The sequence below is a fragment of the Blastomyces gilchristii genome (assembly GCF_000003855.2).
Source record: "Blastomyces gilchristii SLH14081 genomic scaffold supercont1.2, whole genome shotgun sequence".
NCBI classification, from domain to species: domain Eukaryota; kingdom Fungi; phylum Ascomycota; class Eurotiomycetes; order Onygenales; family Ajellomycetaceae; genus Blastomyces; species Blastomyces gilchristii.
The window spans coordinates 6,072,135-6,084,740 of record NW_003101681.1 but is presented as its reverse complement, the minus strand read 5'-3'; the positions used below and the strand labels follow the sequence as shown (position 1 = coordinate 6,084,740).

At 29.5% G+C, this 12,606-nt stretch overlaps 1 protein-coding gene across 1 annotated transcript; it reads right to left on the bottom strand.

The window, feature by feature from the left end:
* Positions 1 to 584: 584 nt before the first annotated feature.
* Positions 585 to 1,569, bottom strand: BDBG_16419 (uncharacterized protein; the record flags this gene model as incomplete). Its single annotated transcript, XM_031724376.1, has 2 exons — positions 585 to 1,086; positions 1,538 to 1,569. The coding sequence occupies 2 exons, from the start codon at positions 1,567 to 1,569 to the stop codon at positions 585 to 587; spliced, it is 534 nt and encodes a 177-aa protein (XP_031576551.1).
* Positions 1,570 to 12,606: the final 11,037 nt, after the last annotated feature.

Here is a 12,606-nt window from a genome sequence, read left to right as displayed (position 1 = left end):
AATATCAAGTATATAATCAACAGTCACTTCTGAAGTGCAATCTTCATGATCTGTCTTCAGTATATCTAGACATCAACATCAAGTCTCATTCTCATATCATCTCTCTCAATCTGGCTCATCTCTGATAGAAAAGTACAAAAAGATACCTCAGCAACTGTACTTGATACATAATTAACAGATATAACAAGTATAAAATCAGTATATCTCAAGATCTGACTGAGTCTTTGATCTCTGTATAGTGAGATATATTAAATCTAGTTTTAATATCTCAATATTTAATAGATTCTGCAAGGGATTGATAACAGCAACACTAGATTTCTATTGAATTTGAGAATTAACTCTATATTGATATAATCATTGACAAAGTCTTCTATTTTGAGATATAATAATCAGTTTCTCTACATCTCACTGACAATATTTATATTATTATATAGAAACAGACTTATATTCTCTATAATATCAAGACTCTGAAGAGGAAAAGTCTTGATAGAGAATATATAGTAGTGTATATCTTAGCAGTTCCTATCTCATTCTTCTGTAGCAGTTAATGTAAAAAAAAAAAGATCTTAGAAATAGTTTTTTACTCACATCAACGACCGCTCCACCACGAACTCGCTTGATTTTTCGAATAAGAACCCGCCGATAGATCCATCGAAAAGCCCTCGATCATACGAGCATTTTGACCCCATCACCGACCGCATACCCCGTGTGGTGGTGGAGTTATCCAGCCAAATGTGAACCAGACGTCGTTCAGAACTCCTGCGTGGGATTATCCCCCATTCTCCCCTACCACACCACAACCCCGGGCCAAATTGCCATACAAATTGTAAGGTGAAGAGACCTAGCCGTATGCACCAATCTTCTCGATTTTGGAAGATCCCCGATCTGTAGTTGTGGAGATATCTGAGGAGCGACCTCCGCGAAAACCCTGTCCATCTTTGATGTTCCAAAACTCCAACGCCAAGTCCCACCCTCGTACCGCCCTTCCCAATCTGGCCCATCCCCGGCAGAAAAATACAAAAAGATACCTCGGCGATAATATCAAGCACATAATCAACAAACAACGAGTCAACAGCACGCCAATAACTATAAAATCAGTATACCCCAAGGTCTGACTGAGCCTTTGATCCCTGCACAGTGAGATATATGAAATCTAGTTTTAATACCTTAATATTCAATAGATTCTGCAAGAGATTGAGAACAGCAACACTAGATTTCTATTGAATTTGAGAATTAACTCTATATTGATATAATCATTGACAAAGTCTTCTATTTTGAGATATAAATAACCAGTTTCTCTACATCCTGCTGGCAATATTTATATTATCATATAGAAACAGACTTATATTCTCTATAATATCAAGACTCTGAAGAGGGAAAGTCTTGATAGAGAGTATACAGTAGTGTATATCTTAGCAGTTTCTATCTCATTCTTCTGCAGCAGTCAATGCATAAAAAAAAAAGATCTTAGAAATAGTTTTTTACTTCTCTTGAAAAAGTAAGGTGTTTTTCTCTGGGTTTTACACAATATTCTTACAAAGAATTAAAAACAGAGCTGTTTTCTGTCATAATTTCATATTCTTTTAAGTAAGAATTACTTTTTCAGTGACTGAAGAGCTTTCATTAATACTTAATTCTTTTTTACACTCTTTATTAACTGATTTGAGTTGCACACTTGTTGTTGTGTGAGAAGAATTGAATAATTTAGAATAAAATTGAATAGTTTTAATCAATTTCTCTGCAAAAAATTGATTTATTTTTTGTCAGTTTTTCTCTCAAAAACTGTCATATTATCTGATTTATTATCAATTGATATCATACTTTTCCTCACTGTATCCCAAGAAAGAGATTGTAAAGATTTTATTGATTTATCTTGAAAATCAATTTTAGTTTATTAGATTCTCTTTAAAAATCTAACCTAGTTACTGAACTAGTGTGAAAAAAATCAGGTGTTTTATACACAAAAGTCTTTTATTCTTCTTTTGAAACAGTCTGACCAACTTTTCAATTGAAAACAGACTTAGAAATATCTCAATTGAAACAGTCTGATCAACTTTTCATTGAGTGAAAACAATGAGTTCAAAAATACACTCAGTTGATGTGGAAAAAGATGCTTTTTCAAATGCTATTCCTGAGATTGAAATTCTGAAGAGAAGAAAGAAAGAAGAAATAGAGAAATAACAAGTTCTTGAAATACAGGAACTTAAAAAAGCAAGCAAGATTCTTGAAATGAAGTGTCTGAGTGAGATGAATGAAGAAGTTCTGTTAATTCTTCATGCTCAGACTAGACAACTACAGGAGATGATCAAGTTCAAACTTGGAATCTCAAACACAGTTCAAAAACCATTGAAAATTCCTAGTACAATCACTGACTCTTCATCTTGCTCTTCTTCATTCTTTTTTTCTACTTCTTCTTCTTCTTTGAATCAGAAGAAAACATATGCTCAAGCAGCTGAATCTGATGTCTCTAAACCTGCTATCTCAAAACCTGCTCAAAATCCTGAGAAAACTGAGAAGAATACTGCTCATGCCTCTATTCATAGAAAAGTGAAAAAGAAAATATAAAAAGAGAAAAACTTTCAAATCTTCAGAAATAGAAGACTTATTCTCAAAGTCTCAAACCAGGACATTCTGCTAAGAAACAAGCTAAACTCAAATCTCATTTTTAGAATCAGAAATAAAATTAATCAACAGTTCTTTTCTCAGTTGATGACTGATATTGAAGTTCAAAAACCAGTTATAGCTTCAATTGAGTTATCATTCTTTGAAAACTCCATCATTCTGACTACAATGCCTGAATTCAGTGCTGAATTCCTTATTCAGAATGAGAATCTCTGAAAGTCAGCAGTAGAATCTTTGTTAAACACAATAATTCTATCTGAAAGAGATGAAAAGTGGGATAAATTCATTCTTCATAATATTTCAGTTGAAATTTTTGACTGTGAAGAAGGAATGCTACTTCTCAAAAATGAATTGAAAGAATACAACTCTATTCAACTGAGAAAGAAGCCTGTATAACTAAATTCAATTGAGTTCAGACAAAGCAGGAGAAATGCCTCTGTTCTAGTATATATAAAAACACTTGAACAGTCAAAGATCTCTGAAGTAAGAGTAGCAGATTTGAAAATGAGAGTTTATGAATACAAAGACTCAAGAATGAATCTCAAAGCTCAAACACAGTGTTCAAACTATCAAAGATATGGACACTTTGCAATCTCATATTTTAGAGACTCAAAATGTGCATTCTATACTAGAGATCACAAAACTAGTGAGCATAAATGTGAAACATGCTCAAAAAGAGATGAAATTTATCAATATACTCTGCTTAAGTGCTCTAATTGCAAAGAAAAACATGCATCTAGCTCAAAAGAATGTATGTTTACTTCTAGAACTCAAAAGAACTGGAGAAAAGATGAAGCTCAAAGTCAATCTAGAACTGAAGAGAAGAGTCAAGCCAGTAGACTTACAACTGCAAGCTTAAAAAGAAGAAACTCTCAACTATCTAAATCTTCAAACTCTAATGCTTCAGCTAAATGTAAACAGAATTTAAATTCTCAAACTCCTGTTAAGATTAGAGAATTGAGAAATAACTCTGATAATAAACTAGATATAATGCAAGCAGTTGAGATTCCTACTTTTAAGAATAGTTATAATCTACTATCTGATGATAGTGATTAGATTCTACTCTACTCTCTTTTAGTATGAATATACAGCAAAAACAACAAAAAAAGTTTAAAAACTCTTCAAAAATCACATTTATTTAAAATAATGTGAATAGAAACTCAAATTGCATTTATTCTTGTCTTCAAATTGCATTTGAATAAAAAGTTGATTTTATACTGCTTCAGGAGCTGAATTTTGATGCTGAGTAAAAATATGTCATTTCTCATTCAAGCTACTACTGCTTTTTACCTCAAAAGTCTGAGATAAAGTCAAGAGTAGTGATCTATGAAAGAAAGAGATCAAGATATCAATTTAATCTAAGATTTGATATTATGTCTGACTCTGATATTCTGGTGAGTGATATTATAGATAAAGAAAATGAGTTTGATACTATACAGCTTATAAATATCTATAATGAAAAGTCATTGAAGAAAAATAACAATATCTGGACAATTGATAGAGAATTTCTGAATATAACTTCATCAAGAAACTCTATAATTGCAGAAGATTTCAATGCACATCATCCCTGATGAAATTCAGAATGCAAGAGAGCAGTGAGAGCTGATAATCTAGTTGAATGAATCTTTGAGCATTCAATAGATTTGGTTAATAAGTCTGATCAATAAACATTCTTTAGAAAAGACATGAAACAGAAATCTATTATAGATTTAATCTTCATATCACAAAATCTAATGAAAAGAAGACTTGTAAACTGGTTTATTGATTCAAATGAGACATCAGGATCAGATTATGAGATTATTCAATTTGAGATTGAACTGAGTGAAAAATAAATGAGTGAAAATCCTCTTCTCTCTAATCAGTTTAACTTTGAAAAAGCTGATTGAAAAGCAGTTGAAGAAAGCATAAAACTGTTAAAATCTGAAAGACAGAATGAGCTATATTGAAATCCTGGTCAAGATATCTCAAATGAAATACTTAAGAATAGAGTGAAGCTTATTACATCTATTATTCTAACAAGTGTTAGAGATAATATTTCAAAGAGAAAATCTTCTGAGTATTCAAAACCTTGATGGAATGAGAATATCTCATCTAAAAGGAAAGAATTAGCTACTGCTAGAAGAGATTGAAAGAATGATGTAATATCTGATGAAGAGTTCAAAGCTGTCAGAAATGAATATTTTTCAGATATTAAAAAAGCTAAAACAGACTGCTGAAATAAATTTCTTAAAGAAGCACAAGAGAAGGAAGTTTTTAAAGCTTTTAACTATACTAAAACAAGAAGTGTAGCAAAACTTCTAACCTTAGAATATAAGTTTCAGAATGAATCATATACAGCAAACTCTTTTAAGGAAAAATATCAAGCTTTTATAAGAACTCTCTTTCAATACTCATCAGATTCAGATTCAGAGGAAGAGAATATATCACTTCTTAACTATATTGATGAAAATGACTGAGAATGGCCTGATCTTACTCAAGATGAATTAGAGTCAGCTATTTTCTCAAGTTCAGTTAAGACTGCTGCAGAGCCTGATTCAATTAATCACTTGATTATTCAAAATATATACTTCTACTTAAAGAATGAATATTTTGAGCTCTTTTTCAATCTCTTGAAAAATGAATATCATTCTGAATACTGAAGAGAAGCCACTGGAGTGATTCTTGCAAAGTCTAATAGAAAAACTTCAATTTCTAAGTTATATAGAGTAATATCTCTATTGAACTGTCTAGGAAAGCTTTTAGAAAAGATAATAGCTACTCAAATATCTTTTATAAGCTCTGTCAGTAATTCTCTTTTATTCAGTGAATAAATGAGAGATAGAAAACAGTGTTCTGCAATTGACACTGTTCTCTCAGTTGTTTATAATATTTAAATAGCAAAGCATGAAGGTCTGGTCTCAACTGCAGTTTTTATTGATATAAAAGAAGCATTTGATCATGTTTCAAAGTCAAAGCTAATTCAGACATTGAAGATGTTAAAACTGTCACTTTCTCTAATAAAATGAGTTAACTGTTTTATGTCTAAAAGAATTATACAACTTTTCTTTGATAGAATGAAATAAGACAAGACTGAGATAAAAATAGAAGTATCATAAGAATCTTCAATCTCACTCATTTTATTTACAATATACACTGCATATCTATTCAAGAATAGAAATATGAGAATAGTGAGTTCTCTGAGTTATATGAATGATATTGATCTAGTCTACAGCTCAAAAACTATTAAAAAGAATTTAAAAGTGATTGAAGAAGCTGTAAAGAAAATCTTTATTAGAGCAGATATCAATCAAATTCAATTTACTATGAATAAAACTGAGTTAATTCATTTCTTTCCTAGATTCAATGAGAAAGAACTGTCTCTATCTCTTTTAAATAGAGAGATTAAACCCAGTGTATATGTCAAATGATTAGAAGTATGGTTAAACTCCAAGTTGAACTTTAAATATCACATTCAATAAAGAACTGTCAAGGCAGAAAGGCTATTGAACAACATAATCAGACTATCAAATACAGAGAGAGATCTATTCTTCCAGGCTATGAGACAGTTATATATAGCCTGTATTACATCAGTAGCTAATTATGAAGTTCAAGTTTGGTGAAATAATCAAGGGAATTTCACTGAACTCTTTCAAAGTCTGCAAAACAGAGCCTTGAGAAGAATTCTGAGAGCATTCAAATCATCTCCTATTAAAGCAATGAAAATTGAAGCTTCAATTCCTTCTTCTGCTATTAGATTTGAAAAGGCCTGTATGAACTATGCTCTGAGAGTTATAAAGATGAGCTCAAATCATATAATCAGAGAAAGAGTCTCATCTTCATTTTCATTAATTAACTCTGAAAATGAACTGGATTGGAATAGATTTCTTGATTGAAATGAAAATGATTCTTCAAAGAAAATGTCTTCTCAACTTTACAGACTATGCTCTCTGATTAAAAATCAATTTTCTTCTTTAAATGTTGAAAAAGTGAATCATGAGAAGTTATCTCTCTGAAGAGAAAAGCTTGAATCTCTTATAGACTTATAAATAAGTGAACTATTAAAAGAGAAAGAATGTGAACAGCATTTGAAGAGAATTTCTACAATCAAGATAAAAGACTCTATTCTGATTTATTCAGATGACTCAAAGAATGAGAATCTGAATAGATTAGATGCAGGCATTGCTTATACTGAATATAATATCAATTTTATCTCAGATTTCTGAAATCTAGGCTGTGAATCTGAAGTCTTTGATACTGAACTATTTGTAATAGTGAAAGCTTTCAAACTCATAGAAATAAAATCTCATAAAAGAGGAAATAGTTTGAAAGAGATATGAATATTCTCTGATAATCAAGCTGCTTTAAAAAGACTTAGAAATAGTCAGATTCATAATGATCAAATGAATCTTGAACTGATCTTAAACTCTGTTTTAAAAATTCAAAAGAGAAGAACATCAAAGCTGATAATTCATCTACACTGAGTTCCTGCTTATATGAATATTCATGACAATGAATTGGCTGATTCAGCTGTAAAAAAGAGTGCAGAATTAAGCAGATCTATTCAAAAAGTTATGTCCTGATCTTTTATAAAGAGAAAAATAAAAGAATCTTGTTTAGACAAGTGGAATGAAAGCTGACAGAAACAAAAGAAGAGTATACATTATTCAAGATTTGAAACAAAACCCAAGTGGAAATCTTGTTCAATTAAATATAAAAAGAAAATATTCTCATCTATAATACAGCTGAAACTAGAACATGGCTATTTCAAATCTTATATACAAAGATTTGATGATAGATTTGACTCAATAGAATGCTCATTCTGCAATGCAAATGAGAATCCTGAGCATATTGTAATACACTGTGTGTTATACAATAGTCTCAGAGTCAGATTGAAAGAGAAGTATGATCTAAATCAATTAAATATGAGATTCTTATTCTCAACTGAGACAGGAATTAAATATTTAATAGACTTTCTATCAGAAACTCAAGCAGCTACAAGAAAATGACTAAATTCAGAATTATCTGAATATGAAGAGGAGGAAATCAATCAGATATAGTCTGTTAAAACAGCTATATACTATCTTTTAATAATTTGTTTTGTTACAGTCTTTCTTTACTTTATCTTTTCCTTTCAATTTCTTTCTGTCTATCTATTTAATGTGTCTATCTTTAAGACTGTGTTCTCTTTTCCTTTGTCATGATATTGTCAAATGGTTTCAAAGTATCAGAAGATGTTAAAACACTGCAATTTGTAAACAGTTTTTGTATTCTGGGCTGGAATTTTCTGATTTTGCATATCTGAAATTGATGAATGTATAATAGTTAACTTTACAGATATAGGAAAAACCCTGAGAACTAAAAGTTCTCAGGTAGATGTCATAGTCTCTGACTGCATACATCTATAATTGAAGAATAATAATAATAGTTTTTTACTTCTCTTGAAAAAGTAAGATATTTTTCTCTGAATTTTATATAATATTCTTACAAAGAATAAAAAACAGAGCTGTTTTCTGTTATAATTTCATATTCTTTTAAATAAGAATTACTTTTTCAGTGACTGAAGAGCTTTCATTAATACTTAATTCTTTTTTACACTCTTTATTAACTGATTTAAGTTGCACACTTGTTGTGTGAGAAGAATTGAATGATTTAGAATAAAATTGAATAGTTTTAATTAATTTCTCTGTAAAAAATTGATTTATTTTTTGTCAGTTTTTCTCTCAAAAACTGTCATATTATCTGATTCATTATTAATTGATATCATACTCTTTCTCACTGTATCTCAAGAAAGAGATTGTAAAGATTTTATTGATTTATCTCAAAAATCAATTTTAGTTTATTAGATTCTCTTTAAAAATCTAACCTAGTTACTGAACTAGTGTGAAAAAAATCAGGTGTTTTATACACAAAAGTCTTTTATTCTTCTTTTGAAACAGTCTGATCAATTTTTCAATTGAAAACAGACTTAGAAATATCTCAAGTGAAACAGTCTGATCAACTTTTCATTGAGTGAGAATAATGAGTTCAAAAATACACTCAGTTGATATGGAAAAAGATGCTTTCTCAAATGCTATTTCTGAGATTGAAATTCTGAAGAGAAGAAAGAAAGAAGAAATAGAGAAACAACAAGATCTTGAAATACAGAAACTTGAAAAAGTAAGCAAGATTCTTGAAAAGCAGTATCTGAGTGAGATGAATGAAGAAGTTCTATTAATTCTTCATGCTCAGGCTAGACAACTACAGAAGATGATCAAGTTTAAACTTGAAATCTCAAACACAGTTCAAAAAACATTGAAAATTCCTAGTACAATTACTGACTCTTTATCTTACTCTTCTTCTTTTTTTCCTACTTCTTCTTCTTCTTTGAATCAGAAGAAAATATATGCTCAAGCAGCTGAATCTGCTGTCTCTGAATCTGCTATCTCAAAACCTGCTTAAAATCCTGAGAAAACTGAGAAGAATACTGATCATATCTCTATTCATAGAAAAGTGAAAAAGAAAATGTAAAAAGAGAAAAACTTTCAAATCTTCAGAAATAGAAGACTTATTCTCAAAGTCTCAAATCAGAACATTCTGCAAAGAAACAAGCTAAACTCAAATCTTATTTTCAGAATTAGAAATGAAATTAATCAGCAGTTCTTTTCTCAGTTAATGATTAATATTGAAGTTCAAAAATTAGTTATAGCTTCAATTGAGTCATCATTCTTTGAAAACTTCATTATTCTGACTATAATACCTGAATTCAGTGCTGAATTCCTTATTCAGAATGAGAATCTCTGAAAGTTAGCAGTAGAATCTTTGTTAAACACAATAATTCTATCTGAAAGAGATGAAAAGTGAGATAAATTCATTCTTTATAATATTTCAGTTGAAATTTTTGACTGTGAAGAAGAAATGCTACTTCTTAAAAATGAATTGAAAGAATACAACTCTATTCAACTGAGAAAGAAGCCTGTATGACTAAATTCAATTAAGTTCAGACAAAGTAGAAGAAATGCCTCTATTCTAGTATATATAAAAACACTTGAATAGTCAAAGATCTCTGAAGTAAGAGTAGCAGGTTTGAACATGAGAGTTCATGAATACAAAGACTCAAGAATGAATCTCAAAGCTCAAACACAGTGTTCAAACTGTCAAAGATATGAACACTTTACAATCTCATATTTTAGAGACTTAAAATATACATTCTGTGCCAGAGATCATAAAACTAGTGAGTATAAATGTGAAACATGCTTAAAAAGAGATGAAATATGTCAACACACTCTGCTTAAGTGCTCTAATTATAAAGAAAAACATGCATCTAGCTCAAAAGAATGTACATTTACTCCTAGAACTCAAAAGAACTGAAGAAAAGATGAAGCTCAAAGTTAATCTAGAACTGAAGAGAAGAGTTAAGCTAGTAGACTTATAACTATAAACTTAAAAAGAAGAAACTCTCAACTATTTAAATCTTCAAACTTCAATTCTTCAGCTAAATATAAACAGAATTTGAATCCTCAAACTCCTGTTAAGATTAGAGAATTGAGAAATGACTCTGATAATAAACTAGATATAATACAAGTAGTTGAGATCCCTACTTTTTAAAATAGTTATAATCTACTATCTGATGATAGTGACTAGATTCTACTCTATCTCTACTCTCTTTTAGTATGAATATATAACAAAAACAACAAAAAAAGTTTAAAAACTCTTTAAAAATCACATTTATTCAAAATAATGTGAATAGAAACTTAAATTGTATTTATTCTTGTCTTCAAATTACATTTGAACAAAAAGTTGATTTTATACTACTTCAGAAACTGAATTTTGATGCTGAGCAAAATTATATTATTTCTCATTCAAGCTACTACTGCTTTTTACCTCAAAAGTCTGAGATAAAGTCAAGAGTAGTGATCTATGAAAGAAAGAGATCAAGATATCAATTTAATCTAAGATTTGATATTATGTCTGACTCTGATATTCTGGTGAGTGATATTATAGATAAAGAAAATGAGTTTGATACTATACAGCTTATAAATATCTATAATGAAAAGTTATTGAAGAAAAATAACAATATCTGGACAATTGATAGAGAATTTCTGAACATAACTTCATCAAGAAACTCTATAATTGCAGAAGATTTCAATGCACATCATCCCTGATGAAATTCAGAATGCAAGAGAGCAGTGAGAGCTGATAATCTAGTTGAATGAACCTTTGAGCATTCAATAGATTTGGTTAATAAGTCTGATCAATAAACATTCTTTAGAAAAGGCAAGAAACAGAAATCTATTATAGATCTAATCTTCATATCACAAAATCTAATGAAAAGAAGACTTGTAAACTGGTTTATTGATTCAAATGAGACATCAGGATCAGATCATGAGATTATTCAATTTGAGATTGAACTGAGTGAAAAATAAATGAGTGAAAATCCTCTTCTCTCTAATCAGTTTAACTTTGAAAAAGCTGATTGAAAAGCAGTTGAAGAAAGCATAAAACTGTTAAAATCTGAAAGACAGAATGAGCTATATTGAAATCCTGGTCAAGATATCTCAAATGAAATACTTAAGAATAGAGTGAAGCTTATTACATCTATTATTCTAACAAGTGTTAGAGATAATATTTCAAAGAGAAAATCTTCTGAGTATTCAAAATCTTGATGGAATGAGAATATCTCATCTAAAAGGAAAGAATTAGCTACTGCTAGAAGAGATTGAAAGAATGATATAATATCTGATGAAGAGTTCAAAGCTGTCAGAAATGAATATTTTTCAGATATTAAAAAAGCTAAAACAGACTGCTGAAATAAATTTCTTGAAGAAGCATAAGAGAAGGAAGTTTTTAAAGCTTTTAACTATACTAAAACAAGAAGTGTAGCAAAACTTCTAACCTTAGAATATGAGTTTCAGAATGAATCATATACAGCAAACTCTTTTGAGGAAAAATGTCAAGCTTTTATAAGAACTCTCTTTCAATACTTATCAGATTCAGATTCAGAGGAAGAGAATATATCACTTCTTAACTATATTGATGAAAATGACTGGGAATGACCTGATCTTACTCAAGATGAATTAGAGTCAGCTATCTTCTCAAGTTCTGTTAAAACTGCTGCAGGGCCTGATTCAATTAATCACTTAATTATTCAAAATACATATTCCTACTTAAAGAATGAATATTTTGAGCTCTTTTTCAATCTCTTGAAAAATGAATATCATTCTGAATGCTGAAGAGAAGTCACTGAAGTGATTCTTGCAAAATCTAATAGAAAAACTTTAATTTCTAAGTCATATAGAGTAATATCTCTATTAAACTGTCTAGAAAAGATTTTAAAAAAGATAATAGCTACTCAACTATCTTTTATTAGCTCTATTAATACTCTCTTTTATTCAGTGAATAAATGAGAGATAGAAAACAATGTTCTGTAATTAACACTGTTCTCTCAGTTATTCATGATATTCAAATAGCAAAGCATGAAGATCTGGTCTCAACTGCTGTTTTTATTGATATAAAAGAAGCATTTGATCATGTTTCAAAGTCAAAGTTAATTCAGACTTTGAAGATGTTAAAAATGCCACTTTCTCTAATAAAATGAATTAACTGTTTTATGTCTAAAAGAATCATACAACTTTTCTTTGATGAAAAGAAATAAGATAAGACTGAGATAAAAATAGAAGTATTATAAGAATCTTCAATCTCATCTATTTTATTTATAATATACACTGTATATCTATTCAAAAATAGAAATAGGAGAATAGTACAATCTCTGAGTTATGTGAATGATATTGATCTAGTCTACAGCTCAAAAACTATCAAAGAGAATTTAAAAGTGATTGAAGAAGCTGTAAAGAAAATCTTTATTAGAGTAGATATCAATTAAATTTAATTTAATATGAATAAAACTGAGTTAATTCATTTCTTTTCTGAATTCAATGAGAAAGAACTATCTCTAACTCTTTTAAATAGAGAGATTAAACTCAGTGTAAATGTCAAATGATTAGAAGTATGATTAAACTTCAAGTTGAA